The sequence below is a fragment of the Mustela nivalis genome (assembly GCF_964662115.1).
Source record: "Mustela nivalis genome assembly, chromosome: 5".
Classification (NCBI taxonomy): Eukaryota; Metazoa; Chordata; class Mammalia; order Carnivora; family Mustelidae; genus Mustela; species Mustela nivalis.
This window is the reverse complement of record NC_139024.1, coordinates 62,401,216-62,428,519: the sequence shown is the minus strand read 5'-3', so window position 1 is coordinate 62,428,519 and position 27,304 is coordinate 62,401,216. Positions and strand designations below refer to the sequence as shown.

General features: G+C 42.8%; 1 protein-coding gene across 5 annotated transcripts in view; it reads left to right on the top strand.

Moving 5' to 3' along the window:
* Window positions 1–1,909: 1,909 nt before the first annotated feature.
* The window catches only part of ECT2L (epithelial cell transforming 2 like), a 73,832-nt gene continuing 48,437 nt past the window's right edge, over window positions 1,910–27,304 (top strand). For 4 of the 5 annotated variants that reach the window (XM_082731072.1, XM_082731070.1, XM_082731071.1 and 1 more), the window contains exons 1-3: window positions 1,910–2,016; window positions 11,213–11,339; window positions 12,488–12,600. In XM_082731072.1, coding sequence (XP_082587198.1) covers window positions 12,580–12,600 — 21 coding nt within the window. In that variant the 5' untranslated portion in view covers window positions 1,910–2,016; window positions 11,213–11,339; window positions 12,488–12,579. Of the gene's footprint in view, window positions 2,017–11,212; window positions 11,340–12,487; window positions 12,601–25,302; window positions 25,437–27,304 lie in introns of those variants that run through there. The other variant, XM_082731069.1, reaches the window with a different exon arrangement.

Sequence of the window (27,304 nt, the reverse complement as noted above, 5' to 3'; positions counted from 1 at the left end):
TTGGTCTTTATTGTTTTATTTTGAAGAGCCCTGTAGTCTTTCAGTCTGGGGATACAAGAGTTCCATCCTCCAAAGTACACTGTGTTTATAAAATTTTGGGTTATGTAATTTTCTTCCAGATTTTGCACCTTGTGCACATTTCAGTATTGGTGTCAAGCATGAAAAGAGCATGGGCTTTAAAGTCAGACCTTGATTTGAATCCCTGTTCTGCCCCCTTAGCTTTCTGTTCATGCACGTTTATTTTGTTTCTTTGGGTTTAACTTTTGTTTTTCATCTAGAAATGAGATTAATAACCAATTTGTACTGGTTATGAGGAGAAAGTAAAAAGGTGTGTATATTGCTTATCACAACAGCTAACACCACTAATACACAGCAAACATCATCAGTTTAATTGCCCATTTTACACAGCTTTTTTGAAATAATTAACTCATATACCATAAAATACATCTTTTCAAGTGTACAGCTCAGTTGGTTTTACTGCATTCACACTTGTGCACCCATCACCATAATCTAATTGTAGGACATTTTTATCACTTCCATCTTTTCAAAAAGAAGCCCATTGGCAGTCACTCCCCATATCCCCCCCACCCAGCCATTTGTAACTAGTAATCTACTTGCTGTCTATGGATTTGCCAATTCAGGACATTGCGTATGAATGGAATCAAGCATGGTTTTTTATGACTGACTTCCTTCACTTAATGCAGTATTTTCAGGGTTTCAGGGTTCATCTGTGTTGTAGCATGGATCAGCACTATATATATATATATGGCATATGTATACACACACACATATTTATATATATAACCAGATCATATCCTATTGTGTAGATATGCCACATTATGTTTATTCAATCATAGCTCAATTGCCTTCACATTTTAGAAAAGGCCCATGCTTGCTTCTTGTTTCCAGGATAGAGAAACAAGCACCTATTCGGGGGTGGGAGAGTGAAAGTCATTGAATGATACAAATCTTGATTTTAGTAATTTTTGGCATTCTGAGTTCAAAGAATTTTGACCGACTTATCTAGTGGGTCTTTTTGATACTCCTTTTAAAAATGAGAAAATTAGCAGAACGTTAAAGACAATCTTCTAAACTTTTCACGTGGATTGCAAAAACAGGGATTCCAGGGTGGGGAAATAGCATTTCTGGACCCGACAGAGCAAAAGGAAATTTTGCCATGTGACGTGTTTTTCTTGGATGGGTCCTGAGACAGAGTAAAGCAAAAGCTGTTTCCTGTGGATTAGCGACAGAGCATCAAATTGACCTTGTTTATTCATTTGGTTTATTTGTCCTTTGTGTCAAGGAGCCCCATGGGGGCCTCAGGTAATAACATTTTAGCTTATCTAATTTGTACCCTTTCATACGAAAACATATTAAAGACAGCAGGAAAAAAAAAAAAAAAAGAGGTGCCTGGGTTAGAACAAAACTGTATTAGAACAAAATTATATATTATATAGATGTGTATTCCCTGTAGACAAATTTTAATTATCAATGACGTAAAAAAATACTACCAGGGCAAGCCATTTATCATATTCTGTGCTGCTTCCAGATCCCTTAAGCTTGTTTGCTTTGATTTTGGTGCCTCCTGCGTAACGCTAAAATTGATAATAAGTATTAAAATAGTCTGAGGATTTGCCAAAGATAATCCCCCAACTTTCCCATCCCAGGGCCTTAATATTGCTGGCTTCAGCGTCGCATTTCCTCTTGGTTGGGGTCCCGCTACCCGGCGTCTGCCCCTCTGCTCCAAGCCTTCAGGGGTCCCACCCTAGGCTCCCCGAAGGACGGGAAGGGAACCCGGCAGGGCTCCCCGCGCCGCAGGCGGGGAAGGCACACACTGTCCAGCTGTCCCCGCGCGCAGGCGCAGGCAAGCGCAGCCTGGTGCGCGGGGCGGGGTGTTGTCGGTCTCCATGGAGACGGCGCCCCGCTGCGGCCGCCAGCTAGAGCTCCTGCTTTTCACTCCGCGGTGGAAAGAGGAGGCAGTCGCTCCGGGCCCGGTCCCTCGGCCACCTCCGGGAGGTAAAGCCCTTGCTTCTGGGCCGCGCATCTTCTGCTTGGAACCCCATGGGCACGGGCTTCCCCTCGCCACGCCTGGGAGACCCTAAACAGCGCTGAGGAGGACACTGCCACCCTCCCCCCCCCCCCATGACCTTGAGAACATCCGCAGCCCCACAATTATCCAAAAAACCCTGCAGTGGCTCTGGGGAGAAACAAAAATCTGAGTAGATTTGAGTTGGGCGGTGGCAAGGGAACTGAACCTCCTCCAGAGCATTCATCTGGGATAGAAATGGAAGTTATTGAGCACTTTGGAAAGCACTGATCTTCTTTCCACCCCGGACTGGCTCACACCAACTCCTCTCTTTCTGCCAGTTCTCAAGTTCTCACTCTCCTACCCTGGAGTCCCGGCTGCGTGGGGAGTCGGGTGGTGGGCTGGGCGTAGAAGGGAAATACAGACTCTGTGTGAATACGGTGCCTGGTTAGAACTGCATAGCTCTAGGAATTAATATGCAAAGATTTGATGAACAGGGCAAATAATTAAAGACATGATACTTATAGATTTTTTTCTTTTTGAAAAATATTCATGCTGCGCTTACTAATCATTCTTGCCATAAGTATCAGAACAGAATGACCTGACATCATCCTTATCCAAGTTCAGCACAACCCAGGCCACTGTTTTCGGGGCTGTCTTGACAGTTGCGTACCTTGGGAACCTCAAAAATCATGCTCTAAAATTTATTTCAGAAGGAGAAAGTAGGGATTAGAGACTTGAAAGTTTGAGAACAGCCAGAACTGTTCATTTCTCCTGAACGAGTTTAAATAGTACAGCTGCTTCTTGTTGCAGCTCTAATTTTATAGTTTTACTTATTTTTTAAAAAGATTATATTTTTATTTATTTGACAGAGAGACAGCCAGAGAAGCAACAAAAGCAGGGCGAGTGGGAGAGGGAGAAGAAGGCTTCCTGCAGAGCAAGGAGCCTGATACAAGGCTTGATCCCAGTACCCGAGGACCAGGACTCGAGCCCAAGGCAGATGCTTAAGGACTGAACCACTCAAGCGCCCCTAATTTTATAATTTTAAACTTATTTATCAGTGAGCCAATCCAGCATTTGATTGTGTCCAGTCTGGGTTCACAAACGTGGCATCTGGTTCTTTTTTGCAATCTTTAGAACCAGAAACTTTTTATAAAGATTTTATTGATTTGTTTATTTGAGAGAAAGAGAGAGAACACATGCTTGAGCAGGCATGGGGGAGTGGCGCAAAGGGAGAGGGAGAATCTCAAGCAGATTCTAGCCTCACCGCTTTATCTTAGGACTCAGCGGAGATCATGACCCCAGTGGAAATCAAGAGTTAGTCCCTTCACCAACTGAACCCCCCAGGTTCCTCCCAGAAAACTCTTGAGAGGCATATTTAAGAGGTTAAATTGGGGTTTCTGCCCCACTCTGAGTAGTTTATTCCTTCTTCATGATGCAAGAGGAAGACTTTCTATAGAATTTTTTTTCCAGTGCATAGAATCTAAAAGTTTCTCAGGGAAGGAATGTCAGGTACATATTTGGAAAGTTTAGGTGACTTTGCGTAGCCTCTGAAATATTGAAAATATAGAACATGCTCAAGGGATTAAATTGTAGAGAATAAATGAATCATGGTACAACTTGCATGTGTGGATCATAAGAGAACTCAAATGTAGGTACCTCTGTGGCAGGGAACAATGTTTTGTTTCTAATTTCCCTTTAAATCACTTGAGCACTTGAGTCCTGCCATGGAGCAGGACTAGGCTAATTTACATTTCTCCTGCTGTGTAAGAAATCGCTGAGGGAAACAGTTAATGGCAGTAAGATTCTGCTTTACCCCAGTGACAATTTAGCTCTCTGGATGGGCCTGCCAATTGCCCAGCCATCCTAACCCTTAATCTGGCTTTGGTTGTCACACAACAAGCTCTTCCCCACCTTGCGCCCCTCCCCCCCCTTTTTTGGCTAAGCAAAGAACTGTGAGTGTCAGTTACTGATTTCCTCATCAATAGCCAGTTGTATGGTCAGCCATGTAAAAGAAATTTTATTTCCAAATGAACCCTTAAGTTACACTCGCTCTTTAGGGAAAATCCAGTATAATTTTTAAACTTAACAACCAATTATTCCCTGTCTGACGTTGGATGCTTGTCTTTCTCCTCTGACATCTAACTGCCAGGGTGAATGGGAGAAGTGAAGGAGCTGGAGTATGGGGGAGAGATTTACGAGCACAGTGCAAGTCAGAGTAGCCACTCAGACAAACATTAAAATAACCATAGCTTTTCTCACACGGCTCCCTCCCCACTTTGATTTTGTAACAGCATGTATGTTAGATCTAGTTCTAAATGAGAAGAAACACAGATTAGGGTCTCCAATTTCATTTCCTTCTTGCGACACACTTCGGAAACATTTAGAGCCCTTGTTTTCCAGGGTCAGGTAAGAAAGGGTATCCAGTTGGTGTCACCCATGCTAGGGCCTCCATTCAGTGGACTCCTGGGCTTTAAGCAGGGGAGTGGCTGGACCTTTACTTTTCTAGGTGTGACTCGCTACTTCATGTAAGAACAAGAGAAATCCTAAACGATCAGGGAAGAACTTCATGGTACAGTCTTTTGGCTCTTGGAGAAAGGGCACAGAGAAAAGATGAAGAATGGATGAGAATTTGGTTTCGTACACTGAGGTTTTGAGTCGCTCTTGGTGATAGAAGATATCAGGGACTGCCATATTGTAAATATAATTCACAGGAAATATTTTTGCCCCAGAATTCACATTCCAAATGAACACCCTAAAACCTTCCCTTTCTTCCAGTTTGCTGATGTTGTTAAAGAATCATCTGTCAGATGTACATATTAATTCAGTCCTAAGGTTATTTTATCACCTACCTCATTTAACATCTTGATGGAGATTACTAATAAGATCTACACAAGTTGATAATTGTCACAGTTGTGACACAGGTGTCAAGTCCTAATAATTTGTGAAGGAATTTGGCTTTTTGTTTTAGCTTGTAACTTGCTTTTCAGCCCTTGAATTTGAAAATTAGGGGATGTAAACAATTACTCACTTACTCATTCAACAAATACTTTCCAAATGCCAAATCAGTGCAGGCATTTTGTGGTAGGCAGGTTCTAAAATGGCTCCCAATGACCCCAGCTTCCTGATATCCATGCCCTCATGAATCCTCTCCCCTCCGGTGTGGGCTAGACTTGTTTCTAGTGCAGGGGTTGCCCAACTTTTTCTGTAAAGGGTCAGGTAGTAAATATTTTTGTCTTGTGACCTCTACAGTCTCTCCCTAATTACTCAGTTCTTCCTGTTACAGTATAAAAGTAACCATAGGCAATATGTAAAACATTTTGACTAGCTGTATTCCAATAAAACTATTTACAAAGGTGGTTGACAGGCTGAATATGGGCTGCTAACCACATTTGCTTACTTGTGTTCTGATTAATCAAAATGTGATGCTTCTGGGCTTATGTTACACAAAGACTCCAACTTCCATCTTGCCTGCTCTGTCTTGCCCTTTCACTTGTTCACCTGGATGGAAACCAGCTGCCATTTTGTAAGCTAATAAGCAAATGAAGCTCACATGGAGGGGAATCCTCCAGCTAACAGCAAGGAACTGAGACTCTGTCCTGTAGTTTGTGGGAACTGAATCATGCCGACGTCCACTGACATGAGCCTTGAAGTGGATCATTCCCCTGTCCAGCTTTTGGATGACTATAGCCCCATCTGACACTTGGTTGTGAGACTGTGAGCCAAAGGACCCAGTTAACCCATGCCTTGACTCCTGACACAGAAACTGTGAAATAATAAATGTTCCTTATTTTAAGCCCCTAAGTTTTAGGCTTCTCTGTTACACAGCATGAGGTAACCACCATGATCACCATATCACAAAGCCGATACGCATCATGATAGGCTCCTATAAGAACAAACAAGGGAGGCACGCCTGGGTGGCTTAGTGGTTAAGGGTCTGCCTCTGGCTCAGGTCATGATCCCAGAGTCCTGGGATCAAGCCCCATATTGAGCTCACTGCTCAGCAGGAAACCTGCTTCTCCCTCTCCCAGTCCTCCTGCTGTGTTCCCTCTCTCATGTCTCTCTCTGTCATATAATAAAGAGAAACTTTAGAAATTAAAAAAAATAAGGGAAAAAACAACAACAAAAAAAAAAAGGGAAATGCTGTATATCGTTTCCTCCTCTTGGAGATTCACAAGTATCAATATATTAAGGTGTCCAAAACATCTTATAAAAAAAAACTTGTTTAATTATGTTCAATCAATCATTTCCCAAGCATATTTAACCACAGATTCCGTTTTTCTGGGGAGTGCCTATTAATATCTTACAGAGAGACTATTTGGAGAAATACAAAATGCTGGAATATGAAAAGAAATCATCCAATTTAAAGAAGTAATGAGGGGTGTCTGGGTGGTTCAGTGGGTTAAAGCCTCTGCCTTTGGCTCAGGTCATGATCTCTGGGTCCTGGGATGAGCCCCGCATCGGGCTCTCTGCTCAGTGGGGAGCCTGCTTCCCTCTCTCTCTCTCTCTCTGCCTGCCTCTCTGCCTGCCTGGGATCTCTCTCTGTCAAATAAATAAATAAAATCTTGAAAAAAAATAAAATCTTCAAAAAAAATAAAGAAGTAATAATTGCCAACATGCCATTTCTCCCTGGGTTGGATAACTAATCCACAAAACTGACATCTTAGAAGAATATAAATAATCCCATGGAAATTTATATCCCAATCCCCATCTCTGTATTTGTATCTCTATCTTTATATTTGCATCTCTATCTATATATGATGTACCATACTCAGATATTTACACCCACCAACAGAGATGGTGACTATTCTTTCTGCAATGTTCTGCTTGTTACGTAACTCACTGATCCCTTAACACAGAGGATAATAACAATCTCAAGAACTTGCTAAATCAAAACTCCTTATGTTGGCTCTTGAAGGGATTTCACATAACAACAGCTGGGCATCTTAGGAAACGAAGGATTTGTTTTGATTTCATGTTGATTCAGAAGGAGGTATTTAATTTCCCACATTACCATGAGGTTTTCCTATGAACAACACATTATTACACTGTAGTTTGCCAAGGCACAGCATTGCATTGCTTTGCTTTCCACACGAGGAAACTGAGGCTCAGATGCTAAATTACTTGTAAAGCTTCACTTGGGGGAAAGGAGAGTCAGAACAGGGATCCAAATTCAGTGTCGTCATTATAGTATTTCCACAATTATTCCAGGGCGCCTCGGTGCCTGGGTCTGTTAAGCATCCGACTCTGGATTTTGGCTCAGGTCATGATCTCAGCATTGTGGGATCAAGCCCCAAGTCAGGCTGCGCCCTTAGCGGGGAGTCCCCTTGAGATTCTTTCTCTCCTCCTCTGTCTGCCCCTCCCCCTGCTCTCTCTCTCTCTTCCCCTCTCTCTCTCAAGTAAATAAAATCTTAAAAATAAAATACAATAAAATAGTTCCCAATCTGGTACATGCCTTTCCAAGATATTTGTTTTTAAAACACTCTTCCGTCTCTCTCCAGTGTGGTAAGAGCAGAGGACCTGCCAATGTTTGTCTTTTTCTCAAAATCTTCTGGCTCTCCCATAAAGTTTCTTCAGCTACTCTGGGCCCCATTGTTCCTCTCTTCTTGGAATATATAGTAACAGAGGGTTGCTTAGACGCTTAGACCTTTCTGGATTCAGAGTCCAGAGTGCTCACCATTACACCATGGAACGCCCAGGAGCTTAGACCTTTCTGATGCTGGAACCCTCACTAGACAAGTGGTCATCCGGTTTGTGTTTTAGTATCTCCAGTAATGGACATAACCTCCAGAGACAGCTAATGCTGCTGAAGTGATTGTTTTCCCACTTAAGTTGATCCAAAATCTGTCTCTCTGATATCATACATTGTTGTTAATTTTGTCTTCTAGGGATTCACAAACCATGTGTAATTTATTTTATACATTAAAAAAAAAGCCTTCAGATAGTTGATGTGTGTGTGTCTGTATGTACAGTGTGGGGAAGGGGGTGCATCCAAGTTCTTTTTTTGTTAAACAGACGCTCTGTTTTCTATAAATGGAAAAACCCATCTCTTCTTTGACTTATCCTCTAACAAGTACCATGTATACAGGATTCTCTCTTGGACTTTCTCTTCTGTCCCCCTGCCTTAGATATTTGTCTCCATACTAATGTCACGTCATGTTATTGCTCTGACTTTACAGTGAGTTTTTATATCTAGAAACACATCGCCTTCTCTGGTTCTTCTGGGCTGACTTGACTATTTTTGGCCCTTTAAACTTCCATAAATATCTTAGAATCAGCTTTTCAAGTTATACACGCATACCACAATATCTCTGAGGATTTTTAAAATTGAGATTGCACTGAGTTAGTGAATCTGTTTGAGGAAATTAATCTCTTCATTCTTCTGAATTCTCTAATTCATGAAAAAAGCATATAGCGCTATTTATTTAGGTTCTTTGGAAATGTTCTTCCATGAAATTTTATAATTTTCTTTTCTAAGTTTTTTTTTTTAAATAGGGCTTGGTTCTTGAATTCATGATTCTGAAATGACTAATATATTTGGCTGAGCTGAGATCAGAGTTGGGCTTAGCCAGCTGAGCCACCCAGGCACCCCCAAATTTTATAATTTTATTCATAAAATTTGTACTTTTATTTTTTTAATTTACTTTTTAAAAGATTTTATTATTTATTTGAGAGAAAGAGAGAGAAGAGGGGAGGGCACAAGCAGACTCCCTGCTGAGGACAGAGCCCAATGCAGGGCTCGATCTCACAACCCTGAGATCATGACCTCAGCCGAATTCAAGAGTCCGATGCTTAACCAACTGAGCCATGCAGGTGCCCCTGTACTTTGATTTTTTTTCAGATACTTAATAGTTTCTGGTGTTTTATAACTGATATCTTTTTTTCTTTTGAGAGAGAGAGCAAGAATGAGTGTGGGGGGAGGGGCAGAGAGAGAGAGAGAGAATCTTGAGCAGGCTCCATGCCCAACACAGAGCTGACACAGGGCTCCATCTCACAGCCCTGAGATCATGACCTGAGTCAAAATCACAAGTTGGATGCTCAGTTGACTGGGCCACCCAGTGTCCCAATAAGTGATATCTTCTTAAAAACATTGCTAGAAAGATTGTAGCAAAATATGCAAATCCTAAGTGTAGAACTCAATGAATTGTAAAGTGAACTCCTTTGGGTTCCAACTGCTGGATCAGGACCTGTATCCCAGAGTCACATCTCATGTCCTTGCCAGTCATACCCTCTCTTTCCTCCTCAAAGGGAACCACCATCTTGACTTCTAACACTGTAGTGTAGAACTTTGTATAAACTAAACTATACATAATGTAGCCTGTTACTTCCAGCTTCTTTGTTTAATGTCTTCTGTGTGTGATTCACACACATTGTTGTGTATCATGGCAGACTGTTCGTTGATATCCAGCATTCCAGCACATGGATATATGACAATATATTTATCCATTTGACTGCTGGTGAATGATTCCACTGTTTCCAGTTTAGAGCTATCCAACGGAGCTGTGAATATGCTTGTGGATATATTTGGTCCACATGTTCATGTTTTTCTGTTGAGTCTAGTGTATGCACATGTTCAACTTTACGCCGTAATGCCTAACCATTTTTCAAAGACTTACACCAGTGTGTACACTCACCAGCTGTCTGAGACTCTTCTGGATGTCCACCAGCACATGGCTCTGTCAGTCTGTGCTGGATAACAAATACCAGGTAGCCTGAAGCAGAAATCATTATTTTTCATGATTCTGTGGGTTTGCTGGCCTCACCTGGGCATTGTTTCTGCTGCCTATTATGGCCTGGGGTCATTCATATGGTTGTATTCACTTGGAAGCACGGTTGAAAGAGAAGACCCAAGATGGCTTCATTCACACATCTGGTGCTTGGGCTGAGGTGGCTGAAACAGCTTTGGGCTGCCTCGACCTCTGTTTCTCCATAGGGTCTCTCATTATTCTGTAATCTAGCCCATGCTTATTTACACGGCTGCTAGATCCCAAGCCTACAAAAAGACAAACTGCAAATCTTCTTAAGGCCTAGACCCAGAAGTAACACATCTTCACTTTATCAACATTCTTTGGTCAAAACAATGAACAAGTGAATCTTGTTAACAACCATTTGAAAGAGCTTCAAACCCTTCAAATGAGCCTGGAGACCTAGCCAACGCCTTGAGTGCAGCCTTGTGAGAAAATCTGAAGCAGAAATACCTGTTATGGCCTCAATCGTCCCCCTTCCCCCCAATTTCATGTTGAAGCACTAACCTCCACTGTAACTCTACTTGGAGACAGAGTGTATAAAGAAGTGATGAAAGTTAAATGAGGTTATAAGGGTGGAACCTTAATCCGATAGAACTGATATTTTTATTAGGAGAGGAAGAGACACCAAAGTGCTCTCTCTCTCTCTACTCCCCACCCATCCCACCTGGTGTGCACAGAAGAAAGGCCTTGTAAGAACACAGAGAGAAGGTGCTATATGCAAACCAGGCAGAGCGGTCTCATTCGACACCAGCCCTGACAGCACCTTGATCTTGGCCTTGTAGCTTCCAGAACCGTGAGAAAATAAAATTCTGTTGTTCAAGGCATTTAGTTTGTGATATTCTGTTACAGCAGCCCTAGCAGACAGATTATGTACTCTGCTATGCTCTGTGTAGATTCCTGACCCATGAAAACTCCGAGATAATAAGGATTTGTTGTTTTGTGCTATTAAATTTTGGGGTCACTTGTTATGCAGCAATGGACAACTACTACACTAGCCTAAGTTTGTTCTCTCTATCCTCTTTGTGTCCGAAAAAGATAGGCAGGTGGAGTGCCCCTTTTAAGCCCTTCAAATTATTGTTTTCCAGGGAAGAAAAGGTATTCCTGGCTGGCACAGAATGGTTCCCAATTCTGAGTCATTTTCCCAGCAAAGTGAAAAACAACCCTGATTTAGATCCACATTTGGGTGTGAACGCATGGGGACAGTACTCTGTCCCCGTGCAATGACTTGGAGTTCATGAACTCCCTGTGCATATTTGTATGGATTTTTCCACCACGGAGATGCACATATACATCATTTGCTATAATTTTTTCTCTGTAAATATAGAGATGTAAATGAATGGCTACAATTACGTGATTCCTACAAGGACAACATTAATATACTGAATGTTTCTAGGTGATCATCATTAAGCATCTATTGAAATGAACCTATATTTCTTAGGTCTGGAAGAAAATAATTTGCTGAGATGTCAGCAGGGGATTCTTCTAGAAAAACCTTGGAAATGGAGTGCTTCCACACAAGATTCAGTGCCTGGACACCTTTCGGCAACAAGTCATTGAACAGACAGGTAAGTTATATACTCTAGAACAAAACAAGTTTAATTTGTAAGGCAATTTTACTGTAATAAATTGGGTCTCATGTTGCCATATAAAACAACAACACCAAACCTCTAAAGAATTTAGTGTTGGAGTCGCTTCAAACAAAAGTAAACCTGTATTTGTCTGCACCAAAGACAGTCTCTTCTCACCTCAGTCCCCAATTCCTACTTTATGGGGAAGCTCAAGGTCTGCCTCCCTTTTCCTCTGTACCTCCAGAACACATAGTATGCTGGGGGAGAGACAAGAGGAGCTGCTTTTGGTGGCATTTGGTGTGGAGAGTATTAATGTGTAATTAATTCTGTGCATATTTCTTTAATCCTCTCTTCTTTCTCGTGCCAACAGTCAGTTTGATGGCCTGGGGATGCCCACTCCTGTGAAAGGTTGTTAGTAAGTCACCGGATGACGTAGGCAGCCCTTAAGGGAGAAGGCTGACAGCAGATGTGGGTTCAGTCCTGTTCCCAAGGGAAGGAGACTAGCCAGGCTAGGGCCCAAGCCTGACTCAGGAAGAAAGCCAGTTGGTTTGTGTATATCATCTGAGCAAAGCTGGGCTGAAACCTAGATTTGGAGGGGAGAGGGGGGACACGGGTGCTGTCCTTGGTGTATCTCTTCCTTAGAGACATGTCTAACAATGGCAACTTAGCAATATTTATTAACTTTGTTTTGGTAGGAACTGTGAGGATGTAGGACTGTGGGTTAGTAAATTCATACCTTCTTCAAATGGTCCCATTTTCACAATTCAAGTGTAGCCTGGATGTGTTTTCATGATGAAGTGTTTGGAATCTGTTACCCCAGGCCACATTCGTTTAGGTAGAAACAAGAGCCAGGATTCATTACCACTTTGTTTTCCAAAGGGGCCCTCCTAAGGACCCACTGTAATTACATCCCCTGACCAGCCTTTCCCTCCAGCCCACCCAACAAGCCTGGGCTTGTCTCCATCCCCAGATAAAAGCAGTTTAAGCTGGAGGGACAGACCCCTACTACGCAGTGAAAAGGGCTTTGTGAACTGTAATGTGCTGTGCAGTTATTAGCTGTGAGGTTGCGAGATGGCCTAAGGACTGTTTAGCAACTAAGAATAGATTGAACTTTACAGGAAAGTGATATTTTCTCCCCCTTACAGCTCTTTCAGGAAAGAGTTGCTCTTATAAGTCATTGGTTTGACCTCTGGACTCACAAGCAACGTCAAGAATTCTTGTTCACGATTTTTTTACGATGCACCAAATCACAGTTAAGGTAAATGTAGCCTAAGGATGCAATTAGCATGTGTTCTTAAAGGAAATAAAATATGGTAAAATGTTTATCTAACCTTCTAGGGTTTCTCCCCTCCCCACCCCCCCAAAATAACAAATAAAGCAATTGGCATTTTAAAGTTTATAGATAGAATCTTCTAGTGCTGCTTCCTCCTTGAGGATGAAATGGAAACTTGGGGGCTTTCACACCTTCCAACCGCAGTGGGATATTTGGTTTTTGTAAACATCAGAAGCTTCAGCCAGTGATTTACTATATTGGATTCTCCTCAGAACCATCAGACGGACAAACAATATATTTCAAGTAGATATCTGGCACACAGGCAGTCCAGAAATAATTGTAACATGAAGGGATGGATCTGAAAAATACCCAAGGAGTGACCATGGTCGCAACATTTAGGAATATGCACAAGACTCGTATTGCAGTGGCCGTGATTGCCAGTGGGTCCTCGTTCTTATTCCTGCCCTGGCCTCCCGTAGTGTCTGCCGTTTGCGTTCAGATACTCCAGCAGAGGTGGGGTGCTATCTGAAAGCGTTGGTTGAAATTACATGCAAGAGCAGCTAGCGTTTTGATCAGGAATTAATACTCTCAGGGTGCTTAGCTAGCATTGTATTGGAAAGGTCACAATGTCTCAGTTATTACAAGATACTTGGCTAATGAGCAGAGCCAATATCAGACATCCGTTATCATCAGAGCAGCCAGCGGCTTATTCATTTGTCAGAGGAATGTTAGAAATGGAGACATTAAAGGTATTCAGATGTGGGATGGAAAATGTTCGGAGAACCCTCCAACATGCCTGGGCCTGGTTGAGGAATCCAGCCAGCCTGGTAGCAGGTGCTTATAGGGCTTTATCCCCAGGTAAATGGCCTTGTCAGTCTAGGGATTTCTGGTAGCCTGAGGCTCTCAAGGAGGGTAATAATGGAATCCTGTTTCTGGAACACTGTACTTTCTCAGTTGAGTAAACCTTTGCCCAAAGGACAGAGAGCCGGGACTTCATCAAGCCCAGGGAGGAGACTGTATGGAGTGTTTGGGGCTTGTTTGCTAGGTTTGTTTAGGGAAATTCTGGGTATGGCATCATTTGGGGTTAGCTGTTTTTAGTACAACCTGGTGGTAAGGTTGTAACCATTGAACTTCTTAGGTAGCTTCCAGAAAGCATCAGAGTTATGCAAAACCAAATTGGCTTATTTTAGTTTGCAATACCTGCCTTGCACTCTTTCTCACACTTCCTTTATCCCGCTCTTTCAATCAGCCATTTCATCTCTCCTACCTGTTTGCTTGTCTTCTCCCTCGTCTGCTTTAACCTGCATCGGGGAGTGTGTGGTGGGTCACTAAGAGACTGACCCTGCTGGAGTCACCAGGTTACTGGAAGCAAACAGACACCTTCCCGGCTGTGTTGAGAGAGGCTGCAACGACAGGCCACAGAAAAAATAGGCTCTTTCGTCAATGCTTAAAAATCAGGGAAGAGAACTTTTCATAGCAGTCATTGGCTAGGTTTCCTTTTACTCCAACTTTACAGCTTTCAAGATAAAATAACAGACCAAAACCCAAATCTGTAATTGCTTGTGGTAGGTACATCATGTTCTAGTCTCATGTATCATAAACCACGCAATTTTAGCTGTAACCACTGGAGGTCATTAGAGATCGTGTGGTGTATTTTGAGGCTCATTAACATCAGGACTGAGATTTTGTCACTGGAAATTGTATCCTTTGTCTGGTACCTGAATTCTTTCTATGGCGCAAGGATACGGAACTAATCCGTTCAGTGGAATTACTTCGCTCTGTTCTGTAGCAGCTGGCTTTCTGCAGAGAGCTGTCTACCATAGTTGCATGAAGCTATAATTCCATATTTTTTTTTTTTAGAAGTTATGTCAATTTCTGGTCTCTAGAGCTGGCATCCTGAAGCCAGCTGTAACTTGTAGTGGTGGATTTTGTTGTTGAACATCAATTAGTTTATTCCCCCAAGTCCAGATTAGGTCTTTCTTCTCCTACTTTCTCCCCATCTCTCTGGATCAGCCATGTCTTCTCTCCTGCCAAGATTTACAGGATCCATTTACTGACAGTCTAACCCAGTTTGAGTTGTGCTTGATTTTGATTAAATCTAAAAGCCCAATTCATTTTAATTTTTAAAGTTAGTGCAATTGAATTCCTTTTAAACATCTTTATTGAGATATAATTCACATACAGTAAAACTCATCATTTAAAATGTACAGTTAGTGGTTTTAGTGTATTCACAAAACTGTGCAACTATAACCACACTCTAAGTTTAGAACATTTTCATCACCCCAAAAAGAAACCTGCTACCCATTAGATGTTAACTCTGCATCTCCATCCCCAGCACTGGGCAACCACTAATCTACTTTCTGTTTCTATAAATTTGCCTTTTCTGGACTTTTCAAATAAATGCAGTCTTAAAGCATGTGGTCTTTTGAGACTGGCTACTTTCATGTATTATAATCTTGTTAAATAACAAAAAGCAACCAAGTACACGTGAAGATCAAATTGGCCTTATTAAATGGTTCATGAGGGCTCCTGGGTGGCTCAGTCAGTTAAGCATCTGCGTTGGGCTCAGGTCATGATCCCAGGGTCCTGGGATCAAGTCCTACATTGGGCTCCCTGCTCAACAAGGAGTCTGCTTCTCTCTCTTCCTATGCCCCTCCCTGGCTTGTGCTCTCTCTCCCTCTCTCAAAAAAAAAAAAAAAAAAAAAATTAAACCTTTTAAAAATGTTCTCAAAGGGGCACTTGAATGGCTCAGTGGGTTAAAGCCTCTGCCTTCAGCTCAGGTCACGATCCCAAAGTCCTGGGATCAAGCTCTGCATTGGGCTCTCTGCTCAGTGGGGAGCCTGCTTCCCCCTCTCCCTCTGCCTGTCTCTCTGCCTACTTGTGATCTCTGTCAAAGAAATAAATAAAATCTTTACCAAAAAATGTTCTCAATTATATAAAGGCTTCATCAAAAATATGAAATAAACATGTTATTAAATAAGCAAATGAATGGTTCACGAATCCAGCAACACCCCCTCTAGCAAGTAGAGCGGCACTCTGAGAGGTTATACAAAACAAAATGGAAGGAAGATTTTTTATGGATGGAGGATAGGGGGCAAGACAGTTATTAGCAAAAGAAAAGGATTGTTCCAAACAAGGGTGTTTGCTAGGGAAGAAGCAGCATGTCTTATCATGCAGATTACCTCATCTTTCCTTGGGGGATGGAGAAGACCCGGGTGATATGGAAAGAAACATGTTCCTGACTGACCGGTTAAAGCCCCATTTCTGGGGGAGGCTGAAACTGCAATTAGATCTGGTATTAAGCCCAGTTTGGCAACTTGGTCTACGTGACACCATTTGGGGACTGTGGTTTCCTTCCCCCCCCCCCCAAAAAAAACCAATGTTCTCAAGGTTCATCCATTTTGCAGCACATATCAATACTCCTTTCCATTTTATTGTTAAATGATCTGCCATGGTACGGCTATACCATATTTTATCTATCCATTCCTAAGTAAATGGACATTTGGGTTGTTTCCACATTTTGGCTACTGTGAATAACGCTGCTCTGAACATTCGTGTGTCGGTTTTTCTATATGGATGTCTTTATTTAACTTTTCAATCTGTCGCTGGGTCAAATAGTGACCGTGCAATCAACTTTTAATTATCAAGCATTTCTTTTGAAACTTATTTATTCCTATAGTCCCTGCTCCCCCACCACTTAAAAAGCAAGCGAATACATGAGAGAATTCAGCATTACTTGAATGTCTGAAATCTTTCTGTGTAAGCTAGGCTGTATTTGTGCAATTTCTGAATTTTTTTTTTTTTTTTAAACCAGGCACTTTTTTTTAAACCTAGTTTTTTTTTAAACTAGGCTACAAAGCTTAACTAGAATATTGTGGTATTGGTTGGGACTGTGTTGTCACAGTTTTCTTTGAAAGTTTCTTCTTAATCTCCATGAGATGTATTCCAATATCTAAGATTTTTCTTTTCTGTCCTTATATTCCATATTGTTAAGATTTATTTTTTCAATTTATTATTATTATTGTTATTTTGGTGGGCAGCAAAGCGAGGTTTATTGAACACTAGTAAAGTTTATTGAATGATAAAAATGAGTACAAAGCTTTAAGATTTCTTAAATGGAGTTTTATGATATTTAAGACATTTTTCAAGGCTTCATCTTCTTATATCGTAGCTCGGGCAAGCTCTTCCTCACCTTGACTTTGATGGTCCCTTCCCTGGGAAGCCTTCCCTGAACGTCTTTCACTCCCAGCAATTTTTACAAACATCTATCATGGCTTTTCCCCCAGCACATTATGCTTAAATGGCCACATGTCTAAATGATTCCACTGGTGTCATCTCCCTGTCACTTGGCCAGGCTGAATTTTCCTGACTCCCTAAAGGAAACTGGGCTGTTTGTGTGTCACTCCGAGAAACCCATGGGAAGTTTGCATCTCCTGGCCACACTGGTGGGACCGGTTTCAAATTGCCAGGGCTCCCCAGCAGGCAACGCCCCATACAAAGGCCTTTCATTCCAGGGCTGGAGCTGTTCAAACCTGTAGCTTTCCCTGGTGGGTCCCTGGGGCAACATTCATGCAACTGCAGTCCCAAGACACAGATGGATTGTCTGTGCAGGTGGTGGCGTAGGGGGGAGCGAGATCACAAGCCGTGAAGGATCAGCTCTGGTCATTTGTCTCCATCAGAGCTGACTGGAAAAGGGGTGAGGCAGAAAAATCATCCAACTGATGTACATCTAAGAAAGACACCCCCCCCCCCCAATTCCAATTCACTGCTCCTGGCCACTCTTCCCAAGCAGTCCCGGGGAAAGCTCAGGGGACGAGGTCTATCTCATCTGTGAACAGTGAGGAAATCTGGTGAATAAATGTCTCAGAGACAATGCACATTGGGGTTCATTTTGAATATGGAGCAGCTTCATGTCGCTGAGTTCCTGAGCATTCCCCATTTGTAAGGGGAATATTTCTGGGTGGAGGTGGAGGCAGCGGCTGGCAGAGAGGCGTATTCAAACGTACACCGGGTTCCTAAACATCCAAGACGAGTCTGGAAATCTGGGTCATCCTGACTCTTCCCTCTCCTCAGCGCTGTCTTTTGGACATGCTCCTTTCCTTCCACACAGATCGGATGCTCACGGACAACCATCATTTGTCATGGGGACGGTTTATTGAGAGGTGGTTGAAGCAAAGAAGGAAAATCCTTGAGTCTGAAGGAAAAAGGAGAAACCCAAAAGCCCCGAGCTGTTGCACTGGGTGGGGATGGGGACAGAGGGCGAGAGGACGGTGGGAAGGTCACTGTCTTAGGCGAGGCCAAGCCTGTGCCCTTGTGATTCTCACTTCCCATTTTGTAAGCGGTACCATTCTCAACAGGGGTGGAGCCACACTTGATAATGTCTGACTTGTCTTTTCAACACCCTTTACATACCTTGTCTTTACATACCACCCCACATTATGTTATGTACAGAACTTGTTGATTTACTGTCTGCCTGCTCTACTAGACCCCTGCTCCATGAGGGCAAGAACTTTTTCTGGTGATTCTTTGTGTCCCTAACTCTGAAAGCCATAGCCAGTATGTAGTAGCCACCCAGTAAATTCATATTGGATGGACGATGTCTAAAATACTCCTAATATCAAGAATAACAAAAAAATCATCAGAAAAAAATTTTCATATGTAGCTCTCTGGGAGGAAGAAACTTTTCAAGATATTACTAGTTCCCGAATATGGGAGATCACTAATATTTTGTTTCATTCAAGACTTTTTGTTAATTAATTGACTTGAGACTTCTATAAGAGAATTCCGAAAGGAATTATGCACAGCTACAATACCCAAGGATGGCGTGTCACACTGTCGTCTGTGCTAATGGTCCCTCTTGAAGTTGCTCACGGCACAACTTCCCAAATGGAGCAGCCCTGAGAATTAATACCACCAGCCATTTATAAAATACACGATATTTAGCTTCCACATCTACGAAGAATCTTTTTGGTTACTGAGACTTCTCTGCATAGGAGGAGTCAAATTCACAGACACATCATAGGAAAATGGGGAAAGTTTTAAGAAAACATTTGTCTCTGTTCTGTATTTAAGAATCTCTTCAGGAGATGTCCAGGAGTGTGGCGGGCAGAAGCAGAAGTAGAATGCCCTGAGTGTACCCCGAGTGGGTGTTGGTCATCTTTCTTCCTCCTCTCTCTGGGTATTACTTTTGGTGTCATGGTCAGAATGTTTTCAAGTGCAAATAATAGAAATGGAATTCAAACCAGCTTAAGAAGAAATGGGAATGTATTGACTTAAGATTTGTCTAACTTCAGGCCGGGTTAGATCCTTGGATTCAAACAATGTTCCCCGGGCTGGTGGGCTTGCCTGAGCCCCCTTCCCCACCCCGCCTTCTCTCAGCTCTGCTTCCCCATGTCTGTTGCATAAAACTAAAAAGAGAAATGCACGACCTTTACTGAGGAAATTATAAGTCTTTGTTAAGGGATCGTTAAAAACAACAACAAGGGCGCCTTGGGGGCTCAGTGAGTTAAAGCCTCTGCCTTCGGCTCAGGTCGTGATCCCAGGATCCTGGGATAGAGCCCCACATCGGGCTCTTTGCTCAGCAGGGAGCCTGCTTCCCTTCCTCTCTCTCTACCTGCTTCTCTGCCTACTTGTGATCTCTGTCTGTCAAATAAATAAATAAAATCTTTAAACAACAACAACAACAACCCTGCATTGATAGATGCGCCATGTTTGAAGATGCCAATTCTTTCTAAATTAACCTCCAAGTTCAATTCAATCCTTTACAAATCCCCAAATAGGATATTTTTTATGGACCTTGGGAGACCAATTCTAAAGCTAATCCAGGAAAGAGAATGGATCGCGGTCCCTAAGGAAAGCACACATATAAAGAAAATAAGAGAAAGAGTGACAGTACCAGACACTAGAAGCACATTGACCTGTTTAAGAAATCCGTGCAAGGGGGGCGCCTGGGTGGCTCAGTGGGTTAAGCCACTGCCTTCGGCTCAGGTCATGATCTCAGGGTCCTGGGATCGAGTCCCGCATCGGGCTCTCTGCTCAGCAGGGAGCCTGCTTCCCTCTCTCTCTCTCTCTCTCTGCCTGCCTCTCCATCTACTTGTGATTTCTCTCTGTCAAATAAATAAATAAAATCTTAAAAAAAAAAAAAAAAAGAAATCCGTGCAAGGGATGCCTGGGTGGCTCAGTAAGTTAAGCCTCTGCCTTCAGCTCAGGTCATGATATCAGGGTCCTGGAATGGAGCCCCACATTGGGCTTGATGCTCAGCAGGGAGCCTGCTTCCTCCCTCTCTGCCTTCTTCTCTGCTTACCTGTGATCTCTCTCTGTGTCAAATAAATAAAATCATAAAAAAGAAAGAAAGAAAGAAAGAAATCCATACAAGTCATACATTGAGGTTAAAGAAGAGCAAGGATGGAGCTAAACGCGAGCTCTGCAGTAAGGGACAGGTGTCTGTGAAGGCTGGGTGGATCGGACGCTTCGGCAGCTGCAGAGATCTCTCCTTTTCTCCTCAGTGTCTGCTTAGCCGGTGCACTGTTGATCACCCTCCTGCCCACACCATTTCCTGCTTCTTCCCCATAGTCCTGATGGGAGCGTTTCCCCCCAGGCTGTATGCGTCTCAGAGGTGGCTTGTCACTGCCCCGCCAAAGGTGACCAGGCTTGGACAGAATTAACGAGGATTCCACCCCCTTGGTGGTGTCTGGATTACGAAAGGGTGTGTGGATACTAAGTCTGCCCAAGGAGACATAGAGAGTGGCCACTAGAGAGCTTCTGGGAGAGTCTTCTTCACACTCAGAGGGACTTAAATTGGGGCTCGAGGAAGGGACGTGCCCTTTTCATCTAATGATTTCTGTTCTGGGAGGTTCAGTCCTCACAGTGGTCATTTGGAAATTACCTCAGGGGACAAAGCTAAGGGCAAGAGCCAACTACCAAGGAGGCAAAGTGAAAATATGGAAGATCCTGGGCCCCTGATTACCTCCCTGAGGGCTTGAATTCACTAACTCTGGAGCTGCCCTGAATTTTCCCTATTGCTTATGTGAAAGGAAGATAAATAGGTTTAAAATGGGTCTAGTGATACCTTCTCCGACCATATCAACTCTCCAGAATTTAGCTGTGAATCAGCTACATTTAGAAAAACAACATGCATTTAGCAGTCAACCGATGCTCTTCACGCGCAGGAGAGAGCCTGTCAGACTGTCATCCAGTGGCTCAGTATTCAATTAGCTCAGGGCCTCAAGAAGGAGTTACACCTACTCCTAAGACCACCACACACACATTCAGTGCTTTGCACTTGACCTGGCCTAAGCATCAAGACCTGCTGCCCTGTGAGGTCAAATCCACTGCTGTTGAGAAGGGCTGGCCCATTAGGATCTTTCGCAGTTTGTGAAACCATGGACTCTGAGCCCCACCTATGGAGATTTTAACTCAGCCCGTGAGGATGGAGCTGGAAAAGTAGTTTTTCCTCCATTCCCCGAGTGATGTGGAACACGGCCAAGTGTAAGACACAAGGCCTGGGTGACCTGAAGGCCCCAAGGCTTCTTCCACCTCTCAGTCCTGCTCTCAGAGGCAGGAGCACAGACGGCATGAGCGCCCTGTGCCTTCTCTTCTCAATGAAACAGAATTACCTGTTAAGTGTCTGTAGATGCCTTTTCCATCTTTCTCTGGCGCTGATGCATAGTGGTCTTCAAATGCATCATTGTAAGTAACCCTAAGCTTAACATACATAATAAAGGGAAGGTTCCCTCTTGTATAACTGAAAAATCCAGAGTAGGTTTGGCTGCGGCTGAAGCTCAATTCAGAGGCTCAGTAATAAACCCAGCGACTTCATTCTTTCTGTTCTTCTGCTCTGCCTTTGGCAGTCATGGCTTCATCATTATGTTTCCTCAGTTGTGTACAGAAATAAAAATAATTTCTCTGTTGGAGCTTCACTGTGGTTGGACTAGTCTCCGTCCCTGCCCACTTCTGTCAGTTGTCATGGCCAGGAGCTTGACCCAGATTAATTGAATTAGCCTTGATCATATGCTGTTTTTGGAGCCCAGGATAGAGTCAGCCTCTATAGGACCATGTGGACCACCACGTAAGAAGTGAGGTTATTTTACCTAAAGAAGGGGAAGTAAGTAATGGGTCAACTCAGAAGAGTGCTGTCTGTTCATCCAGCGTTCAGCAAATGTTTGCTGAGTGCCTACCTTGTGCCAAGCCCAATTCTGTGTGCGTGGGATTCAACACCTGAGTGTAGAAGATTCCTGCCCTTTGACGTTTGTATTTCAGTGGAACAAATCTTATCCTAAAATAGGACAAGGGAGCAGCCATGCCTCTCACTGGCTGTCTGACACTGGTGCCACAACGTGGCACCACCTTAAATATCTGGGAGTGTTTTCTGTGTCTCAGAAGTTGGAACAGTGAGATAGACTTGATACTAGCCTCCACACATGTCCATGCCCTCATTCCTGGGAACTGCAGATATTCCCTTACAGGGCCAAGGCCTTTTGCAGACGTGATCACAGATTTTGAGATGGGGACATTACCCTGCCTCACTGGGACTCAGCATAAATCACAACGGTCCTTCTAAGGGATGTAAGAGGCACAACAGAAGACAACGTGATGTCAGGAGCAGTGGGAGAGAAGGGGACACGGGACAATGTTCTGCTGGCTTTGAAGATGGAAGAAGGGGCCATAAGCCAAGGAAGGCAGGCAGTTTCTAGAGCCTGAAGGGGAGGAGCAGGCTGATTCTACTCTCCCAGCCTCCAGAGGGAGCCAGCCCTGCCTACACCTAGCCCATCATAACTGATTTCAGACTTAAGATCTCCAGAACTCTGGAAAAATAAACGTGTACTGCTTTGGGCCACTACAACGATGGTAATGGTTAAAATGAACAGAAATTTCATATAAGCAGTGAAATTCTATTTTTTATTTATTTACTTTTTCCATTCTGCATTCTGACTTACACGTATCTCTTTCGCCCCTGCCAAGTTAGAAGCACCATACCAGGTGCTGGGGACAGAGCAGTAAACAGAACAACCCCACGCCTTCTTTCATGCAGCATGTAGCCCAGTGGAAGAGAAAGACTATAAATAGTGAGTGAGCCCCCAAATGGATTGAGTGTGAGGGTCAGCAAGAATGGAAACTCAAAACTCATGCTTAGATTATAGTACAGTGCACATGGAGTGTAAAGAACAGGTTTCAGCAAAGGAAACCTTTGCTGAAAGAAGGCAGCAAGGAGGCAGAGCTGAGGGAGTGGTGGTGGCCGCCTCCTACAGGCAAGTGTTTGGGCAGCAGGAATGGTCAGCCTCTTGGGGAGGGGGGGATTCTGTTAGTACCCCTAAAATTTCACTATTGTTACCTTAAATGGTCACCCATATTGTTGCAAAAACAGCTTTCCACTAGCCACATAACAGATCTACCACACTGGTTCCACACACAACATCTTGTTCCTTCCCCGGTGCCATCTGGCTTCACTGGCCATAAGTTATACCGTATAGATCATATTTGAGAAGTCATACAGCACTTCTATAATAATGACAGGTCTGTGCACATGCATTATCCTTTATTTCCCACAGTCCAAGTAGGCTTAGCCAGCCGAACAGATGTCAGATAAAGAGCTACGATTGTGCTAAGTGACAGAGAAAAAGTAAGGCAACCTCCCCCAGCCCAGGGGATGGGTTGCCGCCTTCCCTGAGGATCTGACATTTTGGCTGGAGTATGAAGGAAGCCAAGGAGGTCCGACAAGCAGAGACTTGGAGAATGGGTGAGCCTCCTGGCCGGGACGACACGTGTGGGAGCCTAGGGCCTTCTCTATCTGTTCAGTAATAACACCAGGCTTTTGTGGAGGCACTGGAAAATATGAATAGGCAAAAAGAGGAAAATACCAATCACCCATAATCACACCCCCCAGATAGAACCTTCTGCTTTTTTTATGCTTATGTGCATCTATGTAATTATGAATCAGAGCATATACATTATTTTAAAATCTTTTTAAAGACCCTCTTCAGTGGCCCTTCCTTGTTGCTTTCCCCACACCCAGCTTCGCTCTCTCTTTCACTGAAGACTTCAGCACCTGGTTCTCCACTCGCTTTATGCCCCAAACCTAGTCATTAGTCTGTGCAACGCTGGCATCCGTGTGGAAACCCGCCCACTTCAGGCCCCGGCCATGCCAGATGGTGTGCGTAAAGCCACCAGACAAGACCACGAGGGCCGCATAGGCGACAAAAAGGCAGGGACCTCTGCCGACTCGGCTGACCCTCTCCAGGCCACCTCTGCAAGCTCTGCTCCTGGTCATTTCCCTCACAATATGGGCAGCTTCTCTCTAGTTCTTATCATAAATTTAAGAGCCGAGAATTAGATTCAAGTTCTGTATTACTAAGCCTTGTTATTTTCGCAAAGTACACATTGTACATTCAGTAGCACACTGCAAAGCAGTGTCATGAATTATTTAAATGAAGCTATCCTTGTCACAATAAAGGAGCAAAGCACATTTTGTTCATTGTCTCCTTACATGTTTTTATTTCTCTTCACAGATTTCTTACTTTGTAACATTAACTAAAATGCAGTGATCCACAATGTCGTTACTGCAAACTAGCCTAGTTCTGTTGCTTGGGGACTGATTTTTTTTTTTTTTTTTTTAATGTGACTGAAGCATTTTCCTTCTTTCTTGCTTAAGAGTCATTATACTTGCATGTGTCCTTGCAGCAGTGCAGGCTGGTAACAAATATAAAACATGCATAATTGAAGTCCACTTTAAAAAGTATTCTTGGAGGGGCTGGCTGGCTCAGTTGGTAGAGTCTGCTACTCTTGATCTTAAGGTTGTTGAGTTCAAGCCCCATGCCGGGTGTACAGATTGCTTAAAAATAGAATCTTTTAAAAATTAAATAAATAAAAAGTAATTCAGTTTTAGTTCTTCTCCTTTGCTTGGCTGGGAGGGAATAGTAGATGCTGTGGGTTGGGGATGGAAAACCAAGGTACTGAGGCCCACCTTTGAAAAAGAGGCAGAAAACATTTTTGTTTTGCACTTTATTTGATGGATCTGTTTTATAATTCTAAATGAGAGCATATTGTCCTCCAAGGGCCAGTGAAAGGATTGTGAAGCCTGTCTGGGACACTGGGGAGTTAGGTCAGGGACCCACTGGGATTCACTGTTCTTGGTGTTGTCAATGCCTCATTCAGTTTGATTGTTAATCTATTAACAATGAGAGGATCCCCTTGTGATACTTTTGTCTGTGGCTACTATATGCTGCCAGTACAAACCCAACTCCGTAACTCCATTCTTTGCCCTCCTGCTAATACACACACACACACACACACACACACACACACACACACACACACTTTCCCCCTGACTGCATGCCAACAGGTTAATTTCATTTTTTAATTTTTTTCCAATAGATTCATTTTATTTTTTTATTTTTATTTAAATGTTATTAACATACAGTGCAATATTGGTTCCTAGAGTAGAAGTCAGTGATTCATCTCTTATATACAACACCCAGTGCTCATCACAAGTGCCCTCTTCAATACCCGTCTCCCATCTAGCCCATTCCCCAAACCTCCTTCCATCAACCCTCAGTTTGCTCTCTGTCACTTATGGCTTGTTTCCCTCTCGTCTTTCTTTCCTTCTCCCCTTCCTGTTTTTCTTTCTTTCTTTTTAAAAATTTTTTAAATTTTTTATTTTAGAGAGTGGAAGTGGGGGAAGGACAGAGGAAAAGGGAAGGGGAGAGAGAAACTCAAGCAGACTCCATGCTGAGTGTGGAGCCCGATGTAGGGCTCGACCCCACTACCCTGAGACCACGACCCAAGCAGAAACCAAGAGTCAGACACTTAAACAACTGTGCCACCAGGTATCCCTGTATTCTTTCTTTAATGACACACGTGAGTGAGGTCAAACAAGTTCATTTTAAACCACTCTATTCTATCTCAGGTTGTGATAAAGGTGCATGGAGAGGGATCAAGAAAGAGCAGTGACCTAAAATAAAGTCAGGGGAGTAGAAAAACACAAAATAATAGGCAATCATTAAGCCTTGCAAAGGAAGCAGGTAGCCTTTTCTTTAAAAACAAAAAACAAAGCCAAAAAAGAAGAAAAGTTTATTTTGCAATAAATTTTAACTTGTAGAAAAATTGCAAAAATAGTACAAATAATTCCTTATACTTTTCACTTGGATTCCTCAACTGTTCACACTTTACCATTTTGCCTTATTATTCTGAGTCACATGAGAATATGCTGATGATGCCCCATTAACCTTAAGCATGTCAGTATGCATTTCCAGGAAAAATGAAGACATTCTGCTGAAAAATCAAAGTATATCCTCCAATATCAATAAATCAGCATTGGTACAATACTAGGGTCCAATCCACAGACTTCACCCAAGTATTCCTGACTGGTCCAACCATGTCCTTTATAATCATCCTTCCTTTCTCAGTCCAGAATCCAATCTGGGGTCATCTATTGTATTTACTTTTCATGTCTCTATATCTACCTCAATGTGGAGCAGTTCCTTAGTTTTTCCTTGTCTTTTATTACTTAACACTTTTGAAGAGTACAGACCTACTTGGTTGAATGAACTTCATTCAACTTCATTCTGGCTGATACTTCCTTAAGATTACATTCAGGTTTTGCCTTCTTGGCAGGAATTACACAGAAGGGACACTCAGCAGATCACACCAGGGGCATATGATGTCGATTTGTCCCATGGCTTGTGATGTTGACTTATCACTTGGTTAAGATGATTCATTATTAAGTACTGTGTTAATAATTAATAAGTAACTAAAAAGTCCTTGAGTGATTAATTTTAAATTAATTTAAAAGTATTAGAATCTATGCAAATACCCTGTTCCTCATCGTATTTTCACCCACCAATTTTAGTCTCCATTGATGACTCTCTTCTGACATAATTATTTACTGTGATAGCTGCCAAGTGCTCATTTTCTAACTTCTTAATTGCTTCTACATGTATTATTAATTGGTGTTCTGTTGCAAGCTCGAATTTTTCCTTCTCCCAAGATTTATGGATGAGGCCCCAGTTAGGCCAGCGGTTTGGGTAAATTAATGGTGAGGACTGTCTCTGGGTCTCCTGGGTGTTCAGCAGCTTGTTTATGAAGGTAACTAAGCTCATTTTTGTTCCTAATTGGAGGTATCATTTTCACTTCACTTTGGAACTTTCTGGGCTTGACCCACCCTGTGGGAATTTAGTTTATGCATTTAGAGGTCAGAGAAAGTCAGAGAAGACACACTGCAGAATGAAAGCTATTCAGAGATAGGACTTTTCTTTCAATGAGTTTATCTGTGTCCATTACAACCTGGTACCAGGGCAGCAGTGGCCAATGAGCCATGAGAAATAATTTTGGAGTACCAATGGCTTGAGATAAAGGAGTTCTGCTAAACCCTTATTGCCAACGTTTCCAATCAGCTGTGAGATTGACCACAATCATCTACAATGTTACTGAGTTTGGAGGAGATTAGTGGTTCCAGGGAAGAGTCTGATTTACCAACACGGGATTACTTCCAAACTTTTTTGTTCCAGTGATTCTTACTCAAATATGATGACTTATTTGGTGGTTTGGGACTATAACCAACGTATATTGCCAGTATCTAAAGAGGGCAATCAGGTATTATCTCTTTTTTTGTAGTTGGTGACTACAGGGTCAGCAGTGCCTCCTTTGTGGGCCATAAAATGTCTCTTTGGTCTAAGGCCTATATAGCCTTGAATAT